This window comes from Dermacentor albipictus, chromosome 9 (assembly GCF_038994185.2).
Source record: "Dermacentor albipictus isolate Rhodes 1998 colony chromosome 9, USDA_Dalb.pri_finalv2, whole genome shotgun sequence".
NCBI classification, from domain to species: domain Eukaryota; kingdom Metazoa; phylum Arthropoda; class Arachnida; order Ixodida; family Ixodidae; genus Dermacentor; species Dermacentor albipictus.
The window spans coordinates 95,380,918-95,403,843 of NC_091829.1; the positions used below are offsets into that span (position 1 = coordinate 95,380,918).

At 49.1% G+C, this 22,926-nt stretch overlaps 1 protein-coding gene across 2 annotated transcripts in view; it reads left to right on the forward strand.

Annotated features, from left to right (window-relative positions):
- LOC139049524 (neprilysin-1-like) overlaps positions 1–21,094 on the forward strand; it is a 36,955-nt gene extending 15,861 nt beyond the window's left edge. Inside the window, exons 4-8 of one of the 2 annotated variants that reach the window (XM_070525057.1) lie at positions 13,701–13,974; positions 14,816–15,124; positions 16,872–17,278; positions 17,846–18,203; positions 19,388–21,093. In XM_070525057.1, the coding sequence (XP_070381158.1) occupies positions 13,701–13,974; positions 14,816–15,124; positions 16,872–17,278; positions 17,846–18,203; positions 19,388–19,690 (1,651 nt within the window). In that variant the 3' untranslated portion in view covers positions 19,691–21,093. Of the gene's footprint in view, positions 1–13,700; positions 13,975–14,815; positions 15,125–16,871; positions 17,279–17,845; positions 18,204–19,387 lie in introns of both variants that reach the window. The other variant, XM_070525058.1, reaches the window with a different exon arrangement.
- The last annotated feature ends 1,832 nt before the right edge of the window (positions 21,095–22,926 follow it).

Consider the following 22,926-nt stretch of genomic DNA (forward strand, 5'->3'; position numbering starts at 1 on the left):
AGGAAATGAACTCTGAAGTATGTTTTGGAGTCGAGTCTTATTAGCACAATCTTGTAACAAGCCCAGGCAACGAATGTGGAATGCTACCTGGTATACTATTGAGGCACAAACAAATGCATATGATCAAGAAGCTTTAAGGAATGTATAATGTCATGGACCACCTTATACAGGAACAAAAGGTGTGATTTATTAAGACTTGAATCTAGAGGTGCGAGTTGAAGTATACTTGAGAAGGCTCAACTGTGGTCGCCAGAATGGCAAAAGTGGTGCTTTAAGATAGATATCAATTTATTCTGGATGCGTTCAATGAGGTCAGAATTAGATTTGCTCATTGCACTCCCCTCCTACAGAAGCATACTCTAGTAGTTGGAGGCACACAGCAGAATTTCAGAAACACAAGAGGTGAGTGGAAATCATGCAATATACGGCATGCAATTCCAAGAGCGTGAAGGGCATCTTGTGTAATTATCTATGTGAAGAGAAGCTTAGCGTTTTGTCGAAGTACACACCAAGATCTTTCATTTCATTGACCCTAAGAAGTGGAGCATCACGTAGGGTGTATCAAAATTTCACATGGTGCGTTTTGTGCATATAACTTAATGCCATAGTGTTGGAAGCATTTAAGAGTACTTATTGCTTCTGCACCAGTTTGAGAGTGAAAAAATGTCTTTTTGGAAGTCGATGCAGTGGTGAACACTGTTGACAGTCTGAAATGTCGGCACACAAAGTCATGCTGTTCATTTATTAAAATGCTCTTAGCACTAACAGAAAGCGAGGAATCCCATATAGATTCAAACACCTGACGCACTGAAGAGGATAGATATAGGTCGGCAGTTAGTAACTGCACATCTAGCACCTGATTTTTGCATGGGCAATGTTCATGCTACCTTTCGAGTGCTAGAAAAGGTATTAGACTTTAGGGAACTATTGAAGATGCTTGTGAGAACGAGGAACAAGTATGCTTCCATACGTCTTAACCCTTTCAGACACCACTTTATCCCATTGATTGAAAAGTTGCTTTCACCACATCTCTTGCATCCTCAAAATCGTAGAAAGTGTACAGCTGCAGCAAATGTTAAGAATTTTCAATTGTTTAGCGAGTTTTGTCAAGTTTACATAATTTCGACTCCATGCGAAAACTCACTACAGGAACACAAAATATGAAAACATGTACTATTTCGTGTTTTGAAAAGCTTGAAAAGCACTTATCCAGCCACTTGACAATTATGCCTGGTGCACGACATTGTAAAAAACAATGAAAGAAGTGAACCCGCTACATACAACATACTGACACAGAGTAACAACACCCAGCCGTCTACCTTCCCACTCATTTTGTTAAGACATTCTGCACATTATTCAAAATTGCAGTACAGTTCCAATAATAAGTGTTTCAAATGTATGAAACACATTTTAAATACCATTACTTTCATCAGTGCTTTTGCTATTGATGCACGCTCCTGCTGTGCCCAATTGTGTAGACGGTGTCTCAAAGGGTTAAGCTCTGTGGAGGAAATACCATCAACACCACAAGAAAGGGAAAGTTTAAGGCAAAGTTTAAGGCACTTCATATACTTGGAAACAAGGTTTTCATTGACTGTTAGCATACACTGCGCCAGACTGAAAAGGAACGTTACTTGAAGCATATTTCACACCATATAGCAAACAGAAATGTACTGCAAAGGCATCAGCAGTGTTCGAGACAACACCACTATTTTCATGAAGAAGACGTACATCTTTGGCACTCCTTTTAGAAAAGAGAGCCCACAAAGACCCAGAAATATTTTGAATTAAGTGTCACGCTGGCTTCAACACAATCAATCTGGTCAAAGTGATGATTCTAATAATAATAATAATAATAATAATAATAATAATAATAATAATAATAATAATAATAATAATAATAATAATAATAATAATAATAATAATAATAATCTTAGTGGTAACTTGGCACACTAGACTAAAAAGAAGGCTGATGCCTGTATGTTAGAGCATCTGATAACCAGCCATCTAAAGCAGGCATTTGCAGGATGCAGAAGAGACTTCCTTCCCCTCCATGTGCACACACACTTGCTCAATAACACAGCACGGCACACACGCACACATTTGACAGGTGCACAACACACAGGAGTGCCAATGAAGTCTGGTTCCAAGGAAGGAGAATCCAAATCGCCAGGGGAGTGGAGAGAAAGCTCTGCATGCCAGATATAATGATGGAGTTGTGGTGTCGGGCCATAGAGGCGTGATGAGGGCTCGGGCTGTGCTGACCACTTGTTCAGACGAACTGAAGAAAGATTAGTGCTGTCCAGAGAGACATCAAACACCCTGCAGTATAGACTAGTGCAATGTTGCGTTCGTATTGCAGGGTGTGCTACTTGAGGGGTTTGAGGCAATCCTCGAAGGCTGGCATGAGCTTGTGACAACCGAAAAGACGGGAGTAAAGGGTGCCTATTGTCCGGCGCTGAACAAGCTTAAGTTTGTTAGCGTCGCGAGTTTGGTACGGGAACTATACTGATGAGCAGTACTGAAGTCGTGACAGAATGATAGAAGTGTAGAGTGCTCGGAAAACCTTAGGTCATCAGGGAAGGGAGACACGGGACACAAACCCAAGAAAGGGCCGGTGCTTACATACAGTGCTGGTGACATATGCGGAAAAGTTGAGAGAACAGCTAAATGCTACACCCAGAATGGGAAGGGCCCGAACAGTCTTTATAGAAGTGCCTCCAAGGAAGAAGGTTGGACGTGCAGCAGTTTCGTTGTGGCTGATATGCATGGCAGCACTTTTTACGGTGCTACTACAAAGTTTGATATTGTAGGCCCAGTCGTTCACCTTTACGGAATGTATTTATTGTAAGCACACATGCTGTGCATCGTCATATTGTTGTTGTGGAAGCGTTAACTTGTTAATCAAACACATTCTGCGCAGATGCATTAGTAACTTTGTTTTGAGTAGATCTTTGTCCTGACTACAATCTATATTATAGCAGCAAGAAACATTTTAGTAGAGGCTGAAGGGATTCCAGCACTTTAAGCATACTGACTGCACAAAACACTGATGACACCTTTTCACCTTCCCCACAATGCACTCACACGATCTACACTTTCCATAAGCAAAAAGTGAGATAAAAAATCAATTACAGTTTCATTGACTCAGTACTTGCTGATTCTGAAGCGGGCATCGAAGCAATCGTGATATACGCTGCTACATGCATAGGTCTTGCATGATGCAGGTCCTGCTATGCACTGCACACAGGGCACATGTTGCAAACAGATAATTTCTTTTTGCAGTGCTCAACTATAACGACACACTGACTCAAACATGGCTGTGTTGTCACGTATGCTTCAGTGCGTCAGTGTCCTTGACTGCTACACGAGCGATTTATGCCCAACTAGCCCAAAAGACGGACGCACTAGAAAGAAGTTAGTGAATGAGTACAGTGAACTTGTACTGAACTGGATTCACATGCCGAATAGAAGAGCGCAGTGTCAGATGAAACAGGCGGCACGGCTGATTATGTAAGTACTTCCAATAGTTCGGCGGAAGTTATCTTTACCACTGGAAACAGCGCAGAGCTTGCCCGTTAAACTTGAGTCAACCGACACCACACGAAACACGCCGCGGTTGACCAACCCAACTTCCACACGGTTCATTCACCACATCACAGGTCACACGAAGTCAAGAGTGCCATATTTTAAATCACTGCAGCACCAAACGGACTTGAAAATTCATTTCCTTCGACAGAGTTTCTCAGGTGAGTTCGTTCACTCGCCAGTTACGAACTCGATGGACCCGCTAGGCCTACGCGTAACGTAAACAACATCGGCGATAGGCGAGTGCTGATTATCCAGACTTCGGAACTCGTAAACATGTTTCCATTCGTTTTGAGCACAACAAAATGCACACACAACAAGCACGGACGTTGCGGTAATCGTGATTCGGTTGGCTGTTTTAGCAGACGATCGCACTGAGCCCGGCGGAACCCAGTGGGCAGGTTGGATTAGTCGGCGTCGTTCGAAGTCGCTTCGGATCCACGTCGCACTGCCACAACCCACGGTCGTCGGTCGTGTCGTCGTCGGCATACTATTACAACACTGTTTTTCAGGAACACTGTCGCGCGCGTCGTACGCCCAAGGAACTCGGACGATCGATGGTGCCGTCGCCTTCGTACGGGCAGGTACGGGCGGCCATGTCAGGCCTAGTAGCGGAGTCTCCGCAGCCTCCGATTGGTTGACGCCTGCGACTCGTCGCAGCCTCTCATTGGTGCACGCCGGCGCAGCTTCGCCACGCGTCGGCAAACTTCAAGCATCGGCAGAAGGCATAATCGCTGCGCGACGTTCCGCTTCAGCGCGTTTGCGACCGACGCGTTGACGCATTTGACCCTTCGGCGCGCGCCGAAGCTTTCCAGCGCGTGCCAGTGGTTGGGGCATAAGGCTACTGAGCACGAGGTCGCGGGATCGAATCGCGGCTATGGCGGCCGCATTTCGATGGGGGCGAAAACACCCGTGTACTTAGATTTAGGTGCACGTTAAAGAACCCCAGGTGGTCGAAATTTCCGGAGATATCCACTACGGTGTGCTTCATAATCAGAAAGTGGTTTTGGCACGTAAAACCCCACAATTTAACTTTTTTAAAATAAAGACGCGCGCATGCGCAAATGCAATTACACATGCTACACATGCTACCATAACGCGCTTAACAAATCATGCACGCACTCCATGCAAGATAGCTTCAATCATCAAACAGATCGTCTGGTAAAGGCTGGTTATCTTAAGTAGTTGCTGGTGTCAGTGTCAGAAATCATCCTCAGAAGGTTGAGCCAAAACAGAAAAGAACAAAGGGTGGATTCGACGACAGGAAAGGAAAAAGTAAAACCGCTGTAGTGCCTTATATTCATCATATCTTCCATAGAATAAAAAAGATAGCCAACAGAGCACGTGTCAAAGTAGTTTTCTCGGCGCCGGATAAGCTTGGGAAGATGTGAAAAATGGTTAACAATGAATTCGTTCCAAGAGAGTGCAACATTAAACATGAAAATCAATTTGTCTCTTGTAAAGAGGGAGTTGTCTACGCCATTCCATTGTCATGTGGCAGGCTTAATGTCGGTCAAACGGGGAGATGCCTTAATGCACGCCTGAGGGAGCACAACAACAATGTGCATAATACAGTAAAAGGGCATCTGGGCATCCATTGTAGAGACTGCGACACTAATGCCTGCCATCCTGACTTCGCTAGAACACAAATTTTAAGTGAACATAGTAACCAACTAACCCGTGAATTCATCGAAGCAGCGCACATCGCCTCGTCAAAAGACGCATGCGTCAGTAGCCCCTCCTTATCCATTACGTCCAAAGAACTAGCATGTTTAGCGGCGGAGAGGATATGATGATTACAGGTATCTCCCCTGTTCAGTGCAGCGTGTAGGAATGATGGTGGATATATTGCTACGGGACAGCCGCCACAGTGTGGCTGCACTGATGAGGGCGAAGACGACCTGTGTGCCGGCTTGATATAGCGTCGCCATTTTGGCCTCCGTGAGCTTCCCTGTAAATAAATTGTAAATAGTATTCGGCTTCAGCTTTATGTAACATTAATTTGGCGGAGGTGGACGTTCCCCGTACCGGTCATGGAGCTTCGCAGCGGTCGCAACGGCAACAATGCAACTTAGGCTGCTGCTGGCGGCGCTTCATCTACGCAAGCGCCTCCGCCTGCAGCCTCGACCTACGTCGCCGTTTCGCCACCTCGGGATCCTGGTGTTTTCAACGGAGTCGACAGTCCTGATGTTGACGACTGGCTCCGCTTATACGAACGTGTCAGCACCAGTCACAGGTGGGATCCGACTATTATGCTTGCCAACGTGCTTTTCTACCTCGACGGAGATCCATTGGCGTGGTTCCAGACTCACGAAGAGGAGATCTCTACCTGGGATCTCTTCAAAGACAAGCTACGCGACATTTTTGGCAATCCGTTTAGTCGACATGTCAATGCTAAGAAAGCCCTTACCACACGTGTACAGACGTCGACCGAGTCCTACGTGTCGTACATTATCGACGTCTTGGCTCTTTGTGCCAAGGCTGACCCGAAAATGACTGAGGACGATGCGGTTAATCACGTCCTCAAAGGCATTGCTGACGACGCCTTCAATTTACTGGTATTTACGAACGTCACCAGCATCGATACCATCCTCAAGGAGTGCCGCCGTCTCGAGCATGCTAAAAGCCGCCGGGTATCACAGCACATCACGCGGCTATCCCAACACAGCTGCTACGTCATCCTGTGACGACCTGTTCCACCAGCCATCGCGATGTGACAACTTGACCAGCATCATTCGTCGTGAGGTCGAAGCGGCACAGCCGGCGGCCCCTTCATTCCCGTTACCTGTTCATTCTCCGGTGACAATCTCCTTGATCCAGGCCGTCGTCCGTCAAGAGTTGTCCAACGTCGGCCTGCAATCCATTCGTTCCGTACGCTCGGAACCTTTGTCTCCACGCACGTCCCCACCGCGCTCTTCTTACTCCTCTTATGCACAGCGCAACCCCTCCGAATGGCGAACCGTGGACGACAAGCCGATCTGTTTTAACTGCCGACGCATTGGACATGTCGCTCGCCACTGCCGCAGCCGCTGGGCTTCTCCGACGCGCTATTATCCTGATTACCCCCCTCGCCCCTCTAGCACATTCTTTTCCTTCGCCCCTTCTATGTCCGCTCCATGATCTGACCCTGTCACACATTTGACACGACTCCGCTACTCCCGCTCGCCTTCTCCCTCCCGCCGCCAATCTCGCTCGCCCCCGTCACGCCGTGCTCCTTCTCCGACCTACTCGCCGCACCCCCGACCGAAAAACTAGACAGTGCAGCTTCTGGAGGTGAAGCTGCATTGACGACATTGGCACGAAATCCTCGCTTCACCTTACCCACGAAGAAGAATCTTTTGGACGTTCTCGTCGACAATGTTCCTGTGTGCGCGTTGATTGACACCGGGGCGCATGTGTCCATTATGAATGCTGCTATTCACCGTCGGCTCAAGAAAGTTCTGACGCCTGCCCCGAACCGAGTTGTACAAGTCGTCGACGGAGAGTCTGTCGCTATTGTTGGCATGTGTTCTGCCCGACTCACCATTGATGAGCGGCACACCGTCGTTCTCTTCACCGTCATCGAGCATTGCCCTCACGAACTCATTCTCGGTCTGGATTTTCTTGCGTATCATTCTGCCCTCATTGACTGTTCGGCCGGCTCACTTCGCATTGACTTGCCCCTTCTTGCCGACGCTGTGGACCCCCCTCCAAGTCATCTGAGCTGCATGTATTTTATTCGCGTACCGCCTCACTCTGTGACACACGTCGACTTGTCCTCACCAGCTCTACCTGACGGCAATTACGTGGCCGCACCAATTCCGGCCGTTATGCTTACACATGGTGTTATCGTACCGCACACTTTGCTGAAAATTACTGGCAAGCGCACCTGCCTCAGGGGATTTCCTTGGCTATAATTAGCGCTTTGCAGGATGATGAGGTCGAGGCATTAATAGTGGAAGATCGTTACAGCTCAGCCCATACCGTGAAGTCATCGCACGGTACTGACGTGGACATTAAGAGGATGGTTTTATCTGACCTTACACCTGCTCAAGCTGAACAACTTTGCCGCGTTCTTGTAGGCTATCGCGACATTTCTGACTTTGACAATAGACCCTTAGGTCAAACGTCCGTCGTGACCCATCGCATATATACTGGCGATGCGAACCCTATTCACCGACGTTCATATCGTGTTTCTGCGGCGGAACGAGCTGTTATCCAACAGGAAGTCACAAAGATGCTTGCAAAGGACATTATCGAGCCTTCCTGTAGACCCTGGGCATCTCCCATCGTACTTGTCAAAAAGAAGGATGGGACGTGGCGCTTTTGTGTAGATTATCGCCACCTGAACAAAATCACAAAAAAGGACGTGTGCCCTTTGCCACGTATTGATGACGCTCTAGACTGTCTGTACGGTGCCACCTATTTTTCTTCTATCGCCTTACGGTCCGGCTACTGGCAGATATCTGTCGATGACATGGACAGAGAGAAGACTGCATTTGTTACCCCTGACGGCCTTTATCAGTTCAAGGTGATGCCTTTCGGTCTCTGTAACGCGCCCGCCACCTTCGAGCGAATGGACTCTTAGCTTCAAGGGTTCTGGTGGTTCACCTGTTTGTGCTATCTGGACGACGTCATGATTTATTCGCCCACATTCGACACGCATCTAGACCGTCTTTCAGCGTTTATTGACGTGTGCCGCCGCGCCGGTCTCCAGTTAAACTCGTCAAAATTCCATTTCGCTCGCCGCCAAATCGCCGACCTTGGACACCTCGTAGACGCCAGAGGCGTGCGACCCGATCCAGACAAAATTCGCGCCGTTACGAATTTTCCTGTTCCGAAGTCTGCCAAGGACGTTCGTAGTTTCGTAGGGCTGTGCTCTTATTTCCGACGCTTTGTGAAGGATTTTGCGACTATCGCACGTCCCCTTACCGACCGCTTGAAGAAAGACGCCCCTTTTTCTTGGGGTCCTGACCATGCCGTATCTTTTTCGCAGCTGACTACTCTCCTTACCACGTCTCAAATTTTGACCCGCTTTGACCCGTCTGCCTCAACGGAAGTTCGGACTGATGCCAGTGCTCATGGCATAGGAGCAGTGTTAGCACAGCGCTAGCGTGGACATGATCGCGTTATAGCCTATGCAAGCCGACTTCGATCACCCACCGAGCGCAATTATTCAATCGCAGAGCGCGAGTGCCTCGCTCTTGTGTGGGCTGTTGAGAAATTTCGTCCATACTTGTACGGACGCCCCTTCTGTGTCATCACTGATCACCACGCTCCCTGCTGGCTATCCTCGCTCAAGGACCCCACAGGACGACTCGCTTGCTGGGCGTTACGCCTGTAAGAATATACCTTCTCCGTGGTATATAAGACGGGACGCTTGCACCAGGATGCTGATTGTTTGTCCCGCTGCCCCGTCGACGAACCGGATGGTGCGGACGCCATTGCTTGCGTTTTCTCTGTGTCCCAGTTGCTTCAAATCGGCAACGAGCAACGGCGCGATCCTTCATTACGAGCCGTCATCGACCTTCTGGAGTCAACTCCTGGCGACGCCTCTCTCCGGATGCTTCTCCTTAAGGAGGGGGCATTATTCCCCCGCAATTTTGATCCACATGGCCTTGACCTTCTGCTCGTCATTCCATCGCATCTGCGTTCGACTGTCCTCCAGCAACTTCACGATGCTCCCTTGGCTGGACACTTGGGCGTCTCGCGCACATACGACCGTGTACGCCGTCGATTCTTTTGACCGGCTCTCGCCCGCTCCGTGCGGCGCAATGTTGCCACTTGTGAGCCCTGTCAGCGCCGGTAGAAGCCCTCCACACCTCCAGCTGGATGTCTGCAGCCGATCGACATCCCACCCGAACCCTTTTTCCGTAATGTTCTAGACCTTCTTGGAACATTTCCTCTCTCGGGCTCCGGAAATAAATGGTTCGCCGTCGCTACCGATTATGCTACGCGGTACGCAATCACCAGAGCTCTCCCGACAAGTTGCGCTACTGACATTGCTGACTTTCTGCTCTATGACATCATTTTAGTGCACGGTGCTCCGCGCCGTGCACTGAACGTGGCCGCAGCTTTCTGTCGGCAGTCGTCGAGGACATCCTCCGCTCCTGCTCGACAAAGCACAAGTTCAGCACGTCGTACCACTCACAGACCAAAGGCCTCAAGGAGCGCCTCAACGGGACCATCACCGACATGCTTTCGAAGTACGTTGCGACCGACCACCACGACTAGGATCTTCACTTACCATATGTGACGTTCGCTTATAATTCATCGCGTCACGACACCGCCGGCTATTCACCATTCTATCTCCTAAATGGCCGAGAAACCGTGTTGCCCTTGGACACTTTGCTGCCCTCGGCCACACGTACCGCCACTGAATACGCCCGCGACGCGATCGCACACACCGACCACGTGCGCCAGCTCGCCCGCACCCGTCTCGAGGCCTCACAGGAGCATCAGAGATGCCTCTGTGACTGCCACCATCGTGACGTGCACTTTTCTCCGGGTTCGCTGGTGCTTCTCTGGTCACCCGTTCGACGTTTGGGCCTTTTCGAAAAGCTGCCGTCGCGCTACACTGGCCCTTACCGTGTGCTACGACAAGTGACCGATGTCACGTATGAAATCATCCCCACCGATCTCCCAGCGTCATCATCGGCTGCAAGTGACATCGTTCACGTGGCAAGACTAAAATCATACCATACACCCTTCACCGCGGATGTGTAGTATAAGCACCGGGACGGTGCTTCTACAGCGGGGGGTGATACTACGGAACAGCCGCCACAGTGTGGCTGCACTGATGAGGACGAAGACGACGTGTGTGCCGGCTCGATATAGCGTCGCCATTTTGGCCTCCGTGAGCTTCCCTGTAGATAAATTGTAAATAGTATTCGGCTTCAGCTTCAAGGAACAATATGTGTGTTTTTTTGGTTTCTCCTATTGGTTGGAGCAGTTGTATATGCTTCGTTCCAAGCAATAAACTTCAGTTGCAAGTCAGCGATCTTCCGTGTCGTTTCTCCCTGCTTGTCCCCGTGAACACCGTGCTGTTCCGTTTAAAATAAGTTTTTGGAAGGCACGCGGGCACCAGCGATTTCCCTGGAACTTTCCATAGTCATGTCTAAAAGCCGATACGCTTGACTCGCGGATAAGATTTCGCTGATCCCCGACGGTGTTCGCCACCATCATTGTGGTCTGATTGTAGCCTGTTGTTGTGGCCACAGGTTCACTCAATAAAACTGTTTCCTCAATAATAGTTTTCTGCTGAGTTCTTCACCGCTCTGCTAGATGACATCTGGTGGAAGTGTTAGCCCATTCATGTGCCGAACATCCCCACAAATCCCCGATCCAAGCCCTAAACCCGAGGACAACACCAACGTCGCCAAGGACCAGCGACCTAGCTGTAGACAACGACTGCTACCGGAGTGTGGACCTCTTCCTGAGAAGGCCATATGGATCAAGGCCAAGTCAACGACCCAATGGCAGTCCCAGCATCCATCATCCTGCTGCAACAACCTCGGGAACCAACAAGTTTCTGTGGATTACCGGCTGCAAACTCTGAAACCCGACTGAAGACATACGAGAGGATCACGATGTTCAACAACTAGAGCGGCTACGTCTAGCTGCGCCATGTCTATTTTTTTTTTCATTGGAGTTTGCTGCTGGGACCTAGTTTGAGAACAGAGAGCGCCCTGGTTACTGAGGCCTATTTCATGAGAAATTCGTAAAGCTTTTCACCGGTGTCGTACAAAAGGAAAGGGCCGAACTTCGCTTAGGAATCAGGGTGCAACTACAGAACCAGAGCATCGCGATGTTCACGGACGAGGTGACTCGCCTCTTGCGCCATGCCGACCCTAACATGGCTGATGAAAAGAGTTCGGTTCTCGATTGTGGGTGTCAAAAAGCAACTATTCGCCGGATTAATACGCAACCCACCCAAGACTGTCGCATAATTTCTTCTGGAGGCCGCATCAATCGAGAAGACTCTTGAAATGCGGACCAGGCAATACAACCGCCGTGCGCTGACAACGAACTACGCCGAAGCTGAAGCGCTAAGCTCCGACGACCTGCTCGAGACGATCAGAGTGGTCGTACGGAACAGCTGCCAAAGTTGTGCCCATAGTCGGAGCACCAGGCTGATTTTGATTGCTGACATAGTTACTGGAGAGCTTCCGCGGTAATTGGAAGTACTGGAAGTTCCGGAATCGCTGCAACCCCAGCCGGGAGCGAAAACATAGGCCACCGTCGCCCGCTGTCAAGGTCCAGCTTCGCGACCACGCCAAGGCCCCACAACACTGAAATTCCATCGCCCACTGCCGCCGCCGCCACCAGCATGTCCGCCAGTGACCTTGTGCAGCTATCGAGGATGACGGGCATTCGGAGCACCCCCGACGAACGCCCGCTCTACTATCACTGCGGGGAAGCCCGCCATGTCTATCACCGATAACCATACCACGGTTTGGGACGGCGGGGGTTCGCCGTCAAGCGCCGTCAATGCACCGTGATCGCAGAAATGTGAAAGGCCACATGATATCACCGACTACCTTGCCGCCACAGGATGGAGCCCTCAATGTTCGCCATCGCCCGGTAGATACCTGTCGCTGCAGCGCCGATCATACAGTGGTCCAGCTTTAATCCGGAAAACTAAATGCAGGAAATGACGGAGGTGGGGTTGCCTTCGTCGAACTGACGAAGATCATCTGCCGTCGACGGAGACGCCGAAAAGACTATCTCGACGACATATCAATAAGACGCCGCTTTGCCTACGAAGCCTGGAAGCAAAGAATACGCCCGCCAAGGAAGCCCTGACGACGCCACGTTAGAGCCACAGGTTAACATGACGCAGCTGTGATCCTATGCCCAAACCTAACTGCAACGCAAGAAAAAGAACCACTGGCTTCGGCGTGGTTCTTGACGCTCATGCAGTCAGCGCTTTAATAGACCCATCACCGTCCAGTTGAAGAAAGTCTAAACTACATGGGAAGGCCCTCAAATTCGGACCGCAGGAAGAAGCCTAATAAGTCGGACAGGAATGAGCGCAGGAAGAATTACCGTTCGTGGCCGAATTCATCCTGCCATTTTTGTTGTCCTCTTATAGTGTTTTTCTTGATAGAATTTCTGCAGTTCTTTTTCATCATTTTTTCTTTAGCTAGTTAAATGGTTGTTTGTGTTGCAACGCGGTCACCGAGATATATGCGCGCAGGCGATGGCCTCCTTTTTTGTCGCTTCTCTTCTTTTTCGGGGGAGAACGCCTTCCTTGGTCTGCCCATCTTATGGGCGGATCGCACTAGGAGTGCACGAGTACGCCAGAGCATACTTCATCGCTAGGCGTAGCCCCCTGCGCGCATTATCACTAAAACAACTTCGCCGGGACGCGCGCTCCTACATGTTGCCTCTCTATATGTCTCGCTTAGCCTTTCCTCCTCTCCACTTCCCTTTGCTTAGCTGCGCCGATTTTTGAGCGGTCGCCGGGCACGGCTGGAACTCAAGCTTAAGCAGCTCCGCCGTTCAAAACATCCAGGTGACGAAAGCTTTATTCCCACTGTGTAATAAGCACGCAAAATCAATATTCCATGCAAAAAGAATAATAGAAATTAAAACTGAAAGCAGGAAAAGACTAGGTTTGGTAAGATATTAGCAGATATTGGACAGAGATAACGGCTCTGCAGAGTACGTGTACAACGTGGTAGTTGGCATAATAAATGCTCAATCAACCCCATGCAAAGAGCAAGAAAGCAAGCAGAAAAAGACCGTAGAATAGAAGAGAAAACCAGGCAACAACAATTAAACTCTTCTATCTATGATAAGCTACATCTTCGCGGATAATGATTGGTGTGTGATGGCAGCCTAATGATTGGTAGCCTAATGTATATACGTATTTTTCATAAATTTGCACACGCTCATTGGTAAGTGTAGCGATCTGTACTTTTCGTAGATTTTGTTTGTGTGTAGTGCTGTGTCGCAGAGATGTCACCCAACCGGTCCCTAGTGCTTTCCATAGCTTGAAGCTCTGTTGGCCGTCGACATTGAATCTCTGCAATGCATGCGCGAATTCAAACCGACCCAGAGTTAGTGTACAGCGATAACTAAGCCCCTCAAGCCAGTGCTAACCGCGCGCGCGCTCCTCCCTTCTGCAGACACGAGGACGTCCCGGCTGAGGGCCAGACAGCGGCGCAGAAGGCGGCACGGCTCTTCAAGTCATGCGAAGACATCGTGACGCAGGACACGGACTACGTGCCACGCATCCGCGGATACATGCGCGACGCCAACCTGCACTGGCCGGAGCACCCCGAGACACGGGAGATCGAGTCGGTGGACGTGTTTCGCAGCATTCTTGAACTCAACGACAAGTGGGGGTGGCCCTGCCTGCTAGACTTGACCGCCGACTACGTCAGCGATAGCACGTTTGAGGTAAAAAAATCCACGCGCACTTTGCTGAGCTAAACTGCGATAGGCGAAAGCCTATCTATGACTGCCTCTGTTGCCGTTGTCTGAAATGTTCTCCGAACGGACGCCACTGTGTCCGCGAGCATGGGATGCAAGCGAGGTGTCACCGGCTGTGATTGATAACCGATTTCCTGCGTCCTCCACGCACTGTGCACGGACACTCGTGAGTCACTAAAGGCTTACGCCTTAAAAAAGAAAGCACACGGTCGCATGTTTCACAATAAGAATACCAGTGGCGCAGACGCAGCTTGGCTCATCTTCCAATAACAAGGACGACCGAAGAGGCGTCGTGTGTTTTAAACATTGCGGGTGTATATAGTGACGCGTCATGCTAAACTAATTGCTATATTTCAGAAGTGCTAACTTCCCGACGCCCAGCTCGCACGCAAGAAGATCTTACTTGGCATGCTTAAGAATCGCGAAAAAGTTGTCATATATATATGTGATCTTACAGTTAGTGTCCCACTGCCAGACCTGGCGCCATCCACCTAATTGTGGGATAAGTATAGGCAGCAAATAGATTGACGGTTTGTCTCCTAGGTATCAAATGATGCTACTCATAAAGTATGAATATATCAGTATGGCATTCTTGTCCCAGATTTCTCGGACGTGAAGCAAGCTGAAGCAGAATACTAGAACCGCACACCGCGTAAGATTTCGAGACATTTCTTTTCACTATGGATTTACATCGCATCAATGCTTTCGCTATTCGCATTTTCGCTATTTCCATCGCAACAATGCTTTACCGTTCGAACAAACTGCTTTACTTTTTAGCTGCTCCTTCAGGTCATTTATCAATTTGCAGGTCTTCGCACGTCCTACCAGAGGCCTTGATCAGTTCCAATTCCACGCGGCGACGCTTGGCGTCGGGTCGCCAGCCCATCGGACGTACTTCGATGCGCTGTATGCCCACTATGGTGGAGGCGTCCTGAATGGCGTCACCTTCGAAGAGATGCTCAGTTACGAGCACGACATCATGCTGCCGCTGCTAGAAGCGTACCACGCCCCGCCCAGGAGATATGTGTTCGAGAGGAATCACTCGGACACCTCGGGAACGTGGGAACGGTGGACCAGCGACATCGAAGATTTCTACGGTTTGACCGGAAACGAGCGGGTAAACCCACAACCTGCTATGTGCTATTTACTGTCTTCAGTGTTGCTGGCGATGTTCGAAGACGGGCTCTTTGACGCTGTTGCGTTAAAAGGCGGCAGGCGATGCTGCCCTGGTTTGCTGCTCCAGTTCACACTCTGGCAGCAGACAGTTGGCTATGACTGCAGTAGCGTCAAGCCGCGATTTGGCTTTTGTTTATCATTAAAGTACAACTGCAACGTCAAGCGTTTTTTTTTTGTGAGTGAGTTAGGAATCGCGAAATACTGCGGACATATTTATCTAAGGAGAGTCATTACAAAGAACCGGTGCTGCCAACAAAAGCACTTTACATTACAGACACACGAACGCTTTAGGTTACCATTGAAACTAATGGTGATTAAATTCTGCGAGCCCCATTTGCAAGCCGATCTCAGTTGGACATGGTTTCTGCTTTCACTGAAACCGAATGTGTAACTGTGCTATCATCAAATTAGGACACTGATCATTAGGACACTAATAGACGACAGAAACGGACGAGCGTTAATTACGTTTCAAGGAAAAAGGTAATTAACAAAATTGAATTGATGTGCACGAGTATTAAACAAGTATGCGTTGTTTCTAGTTATAGATTGTGGGAAGATTGACCAAAACTACGTCGTAACATCAAAGTCGAACCGGCAGACGAGATATATGTTGTTATTTCAGTTTCTTAATTTAATTATTATATATACCCCGGACACAAGGTCTATGCAGGAAGGGCTAAAGAAAAGAAAACACTGAACAAAACATGTGAACACAAAAAGTGCAAAAGTGAGAATTGTCACAAATCCAAGCGATTCTACTGATCAATGGTGCGCGAGAAAAGATGAGTATTTGAATATGCTTGTTCAATGATGGTTATGGCGAGTCTGTCTCGTTATTAATGGACGTACATAAATTGAGAAGTTGGATGCCACTTCGTTCCAGAATAAAAAAAAAGCTCACCCATATTTTACTCTTGTCTCATTCTGAAATTCATTATACCATTTCTTTCAACCCCAGGAATCGCAAAAATTGAATCGATACAGAGGCCATCGCTCATTCTCTAATGTCTACTGGGAAAGTTAAGTAACAAGAGCCACCATTGCTCATGCTCCTCCAGCTGTCTAGTACAGTAACGGCTCATACTTTTGCACACACTAATCAGCGCATATCTGTTTTTCCACCACGTGCGAACAACACTTCGTTAGCACCGGCTCACGGATTGCGAGATTCCCTGCGCCTCCCAATGTACGGCCTGCGAGCCGTATCCCTAGAGCCATAAGTCTAGATGCCATGTAAACACTACAGGCTATAAAATCTCTACGCGCCGTGTCCAGGCTGTCGACTGCGTACACCCTTCAGGCCACGCATAGGTCACAGGCAATCCCAAACTCTCAAAAGTGCACTGTGGACAGTACACCAGCTAACGAACAAGTACAACGAACACGGAGCTACTTAAACGGCGTCTGACAAAGTGTATACTTACTTGAACGAAAAAACCAGTCAAAAACACAAAGGACAAGAGGAGAGGTTCACACCACAACGACTGTATACTTAGGAAGAAGGAAAAACTAATTAAGCGATCCCAACAAATATTTATGTCTTCGTGGGAGAAAGACGAATGCGAAATGTGGCAGAGTCCTTTACCACTCAAAGACAGGATAAATTTGTTGTCTTTTCTCCCTCGGTGTTCTCGACAGGCAAGATCGCAGCTCACGCTTACGCGCACCACACGCGCGCGCCCTCCCAGATCGAGATCGCCACCAGCCACCACGAATACTTCAAGCTGTTGATCGAGCTGATCAAGACGAAAGAGACCATCGTCGAGCTCATCATAGGCTGGATGGCCGTCCAGTTCACCGCGCGGTTCGCCAACCGGCAGCTCATCGCCAACCACTACAACACTCTGGAGGGCGCCGAGGAGTTCCACCGGAAAGGCTGCTTCGCCTTCGCCAGCTACCTCATGGGGGCCGCCCTGTTCCTGCCGTTCCTGGAGCGCGTCTACACCGAACCGGTGCGCACGGACGCGAGGCGCATTGCGAGGGAGGTGCGTCGCGTCGTGTACCAGAGGCTCGAACGCGCCACCTACCCGTGGGCCGAACTCGACGTGGCCTTCAAGTACATGGAGATAGCCCGAATGGACGACATCGAGGCGAGGTTCGGAACCGCGTGACGCCTCATAGTAAAGTGAATGCGAAGTGAAAGCGTTTTAGCTTTGCGGCGGTACGCTGCGGTGTATGCTCTAAGCCCAGAGGGGATGCAGCCTCACCGCTCCTATAATTGCCTATGTATCGCGCCTCGCGAGGAATAGTCGGTGTGTGAAAAACCAGCGGCAAGTGAACCGAAAACCGGGCTGAATCCTTTTCTCGAACCTTCAACCCCAAGCTAAGCGGCAAAATTTTTCAGCTATTAAGCAAGCGTGGCAGCTCGTAGAGCGCCACGCATTAACCATTAAATAAGGGATAAAAAGTCCATTTGCAAGGACAATTGGGTGTTTTAATTTTCGAACACCCGAAAAGCGCAACCGCCGCGAGTTGTACACTCGTGTACTGTTTTGTAGTCCTCGAACTTTGCACATTTTAGTACTAATTTTGCGTTATATTCAGGAGTACAAAAGTACGCAAGCACTACAGGGTGCGGGGTTTGCGGCACTCAGAGGCAATTGGTGAGCTAGTTTTAAAGCTTACTCTTGTTGAAATTTCGGCGCTTTCGTACTCGAAACAGGTTCTCACAGTACCCGGATATGGAGGCCAGCTTTGTAAAGAATCTGCGTGACGCGATTAAGGCCTACCGTCGGGCGGACATCAAAGCCATCGGCGGGATGCTCCAGCCATGGGTGCTTGAAAGCCACTTCTACCACCCGAATATTAATCGCGACCGCTTCGACTACGCCCTCAAGCCGTCCATTTTGATGACGCCTATGTACCACATGACCGCGCCTACGGCGGTGCGCTTGGGCACCTTCGGCGTTGAAGTGGCCAAGGCAACGGTCGTGTCCTACATGGAGCTTCGATTCCAAGGCCATGGGACCGATCCCCTGGACCGCTTCCAATCATGTTTCTTCGGCGTGGAGGATAAGCAGGTTGGTATGGCTCTAGGATATCTCTGTGGGCCAGGTGGTGCATTTCTGTTCACAAGGTGTGTAGCGCAAATGGACGCGACCACCAAAATATGCATGTACACAGGTCATGTCAACGCATCCTGGTGTGATTGTGTTTCTTTCTCTGCAAATCATGCTAGAAGGTTGGCCAGAGTTTTTTAAACCGAACCCACGGGGTTCAAAACACAGGGCACGTCTAGTTTACCAGTACCTCCAAGCTACTATGCACAGTTGTTGGGAGTTAGGTTTAGCGGAGGCAAGGAATACACGTTTGGACAACCAGAGAAGGTGAATCTACGGGCTTTATTAAGAGTAAAATCAGGCTTCCTTATTGGCAGTAGTGGTGCTCCTGTCTTACAGCTACTTCGGTTCGAGCAGGCACAATGACCCTCATGGCGGGAACAGGGAAGTGACCAGCGCTGGCTACAGAGGCTCCTCCCTCTCCCTTCAGAAAGCTGGAGGCCTAGGTCTGAATGGTGAAAGGAATGAAGAGTTCATGTTCAATATAGGCTGGTTTCACGCGTTCACACGACACTGTCTCTTCTTTGCCGCGAACGTAAATTATCAAGGTCTTCTCTGAACGTGAAACCACACGAAAGGGCCCTCGTAAGAATGAGTCAGTGGTGGCTTGCTAGACTCGCGTAAGAAGTTACGGAGGATCGCTACACATTTACAGAATATCCACCTTTGTCAGCCCTCATGTTATACTCCAACCACTTAGTGACCAAGGGTATAGATATAGGGGGCTGGATAGGGCATCCATGGAGACGTGATGAAGTTGGAGCGCCGTGGTAGACAAGTTGATTTCTTGCGCATTTGTTGATTCAGGTGGGTGACTGCGTGAGTTATTTAATCTGCACAGTAACCTAGGGCTTCAGTAGCATAGAGTTCATCCTATGCGAAGATCACAATCCAAAATTGGCCTTTTTTTAGAGATCCATCAAATCTTACTATATAACCGCAGTTACGTAGCCAGGATTACATTATCGTGGGTACATTACGCACTTGACGGAAGGCGGGGCGCGGTGACAGTGGGTTTTGTCGCACGTTGTTTCAACCCCCACTCGATAATTCCAGCTCCATTGACCTCCCCCCCCCTCACGCCGCCGCTCCCTAATCAGGGTGCGCACCCTAATTAAGGCTTGTCATTTTCCACGCTATTTCAGCGGCAAGGGGAGCCCACCCCCCAATGGATTAGTCTTATGGAGACCAACGTGGTAGATAGCGTTGCCCTGGACGTCGCGCTCATGGTTCTCAAGCTCGTACCGTCCTTCGACGAGGAACGGCTGCAGGACGTGCCGCTCACAGGCCACCAGCTCTTCTACGTCGTCCACTGTTACACGCTCTGCGCCGAAGAGAATGGAACGGCATTGTGCAACGGCCCCCTCAAGCACAAGGAGGACTTCGCGAACGTCTTCTCTTGCCCGCCGTACAGCAACATGCGATCGGAGGAGTGCCCAGGCTTTTGACACCGGAAACCTCCGCGGCACTGTATACCGCGTGGTACACCGCGATATGGTTTTCTTTTATAGCTATTATAACCATGTTCCCAAAACTGCGCTTCAAGCTCTCGGCATGTTTTGTACATATCGACAGTGTTAACAGATTTAGCGAAAGCGTATAGGTTTATACCGGGGCTGAAATTCTTGTTTCCTTAGTCTCATCCGACGGGTGATCAAAATATACAGCAATGCGAAGCCACCCCGCCTTGCTGATCAGGGAAAAAAGACAGTAACAAACAGGCTGCACTTTCCCTGCGCTAATCCTTCCGAGATCATTCTATTCACACTGAAGGGTTAACAATGGGGTATAGATGAAACCCTTTAGCATAAACCAGATGTGCCGGGGTAATTGTTTGACGCTTGTCGCGTGTAAAGTGCCCCTTGTTTATTTTCTTTCACAATTTGTAAAACGCATTTGCATTTGCCGCAAAACAGCAAGTGTCTTTTTGGTGTGGGTGACATAAAGCTCGCGCGAGTTACGTCATCCAGCCAACTGTCCCACATTGTGCAGCGCTAATCTCTGTGATGATTCCATTCGCACGGGGTATGAATTAGTGGATGACGATGGGACGAACTGATGATTTACTCTGTATCTCGTTCCCGACTGTGTGGTGTGACCCGTTAGATACTTTACGGCGCACTGCCGGTATTGGACAGAGGTTATATCTGGTGTTTTGTTGGGATGGGTATCTACCCCCTTTCTCCGCCCTCCTGTTTCTGCACTTTTTCGTCATTCGCTATATATACACATACATATCCGTTTTTGATGCTCAATGGTGCGTACGTTTGAACAAGCGCAAATGATGTTTACCTCTTTCTAATGTTCAGAACGCCTGTGTACTTGTAAGCTAATCCTCTTCGTGGTATTTTGAAAGTGTTCCGCGCTTTGCTGTGATTTTTGTGTTGCAGGAGAGTGCGGCATAAGTCACGTGCCCGTTTGACGTTTGTGCCATGAATCCTGCGCAGTCGGCGCACCACCTGAACTCTTACTGTGACGCGTATGCGTATGAAAATTGACTTTGCTGAGATGGAACGCGCAAGGAGCGCTGCGATTGTGACGTCTACTTTCTACTTTTTTTTGCACGAGCAAATTTTTAGCAGAGGACAGACTCTTGTTCTCCTTTTGGCATCAATGTGACACGTGTCTGAACCATGGTGCATATACGGACTACGAGTGTCATACTCCGCACGTTCCGTATGAGTTTATTGGTATTCCGTATCAAGATGACGACAAAAAGCGAAACTTACGTGTACGGTGTCACACACGGTTTGTCGTCCTCGAGGCTATAACAAACAGTTCGTTTATCAAAACCTTGTCTTCGGCTTGGTTTCAGCATCGGCCATTTGTACGTTGGAGCCTTCCTAGCTTTCGACCACTGCACCACGTTGATAGGCCACGCCAGGGCTTTTTAATTTTGCGGATCACCGGTCGTTACACTATCGGCGGCTCTACCCTTGTCGCTTCCTCATTCCTTGCGCACCTATCACGTATTTTCGGACTGGCAATCATCGTTAACAGAGAGGGGTCACAATTACCGTGAGTGCAGGCCCGAGAGTCCTTGAAAGACGCGAGAATTATAGACCGGTGGTGACGTAGTTCCCACATGAACCCTCCGTGACGCGAGGAGCATTGACGGCGTCAGCGCTATTTTTATTATAGGTAGAAATGAACTACGCTGTATTCTAAAACGTGGAAAGGGAATAGTTGGGTAGTCTTTAGAGCGTTTACTGGTCGCCAAAACGACTCGACCCCGAGAACACCCCTTGAAATCAACGACGCCGCGCTGATGTACTGGCGCTGGGGTTTCGACGCGAACATTCATGAAATGAAACTTTCTCCTTCCTTTTTCGCCTTCAAGAATCGGTTTTCCCAAGTCATAACTTGGAATTTATAAGATTATAGAAAGAGTAGCCGTTGGCTGACAAACGGCACATTAGAAAAGAAAACTTTGAGTGTATGTTGATGAAAGTGAAGAGTAACTCGCATAACACAAATCAAAATACAGTTGGCGAAAAAGCATTACGAATTTAATCGCGTCGACCTTAGGACGAAGTCCTGAATGACAGAGCGAACTTTCCCGTCGCTGTGCCTAATGGCAGCTTCGGATGGTCATTCCGGAGTGCGCTTGACCGCACCCGCATGGCCTTGCATGAGCCTGGTTCTTTTCTATTGCTCTCCTCCTCCGTCGAGTGCTCTCAGGCGCTCCGAGCCTTGTCCTAAGAGCACTCGTCAAGACTGAGAGCGTTTTGCGCCGCACGTCATCACAGCGCAGCGTCGCCGCTTTTGGCGATCTTGCACTGTTAAAAAAAGCCATTGCATGGCGGTTTCTTATGGAACGTTCGTCCTACCTGTGCGTGCGCTGTTCTTTCCAGCAGCACCGGGAACTTCGGCTGAGCGAAATTGGACGTTCGCTGTAGTCATGTGGTTCGGCGTCTGCCGTTTCATCCTGCTCCGAGAGCGGGTGGTACGTTCGGCTTGCCTGCTCGTTGTGTGCTTCTGAGCTAAAGAAAAAAAAAACAACGTCGGGCCGGCACGGCACTGATTTCGAGGATCAAGGCGGCCATATTGAAGATACCATAAGAGCCGAGGCACCGAAGTATACCAAATGCGCCACAGTTAAATGTAATCCAAGAAGGTGGAGCTGCAGTTTAAGGGTTCTTCCTCGTAAAATGAATCGTTTACCAGAAACAAACCTGTGAGGGTGCTAGAGAAGCTCCGAGTGAGTATAAAGATCGCACTTGACAAGCTAGCATAGCGATAACTTGATAACAAATTCTACTTGTTTCTTTTAGTGGTTGAATAACATTGAATTCTTTACTAAGCAAGCAATACTATGCCTGGTAAACTCTTAAAAAGAGTTTGAACGCTTAGGGGCTTATCTTTTCCCACAATTATCGCCATTTACCTTGGGCGTCTTTCCTTTCCTTAGTGCTGCACTCCTCGTACTTCTAAGCCATAAACGATATGCACATCCACCTGACATAGCAGTTTTGACAGGAATATAACGCGCGAAGAGTTTTCAAGAAATGAAACGAACGGAAGGCAATGGCGATTACTGTTGTGGGACAAGATAAGCTCTAAAGCGTGTAAACCTTTTATAAGTGGCGAGCATATGTAGGTCGTTTTTGTTAAAGGGGCTCGAGTTGTTGTGAACTAGTTCTCGGCTATTGTTCGGGTCCTTTCTATATTGTAGTGTACGGGA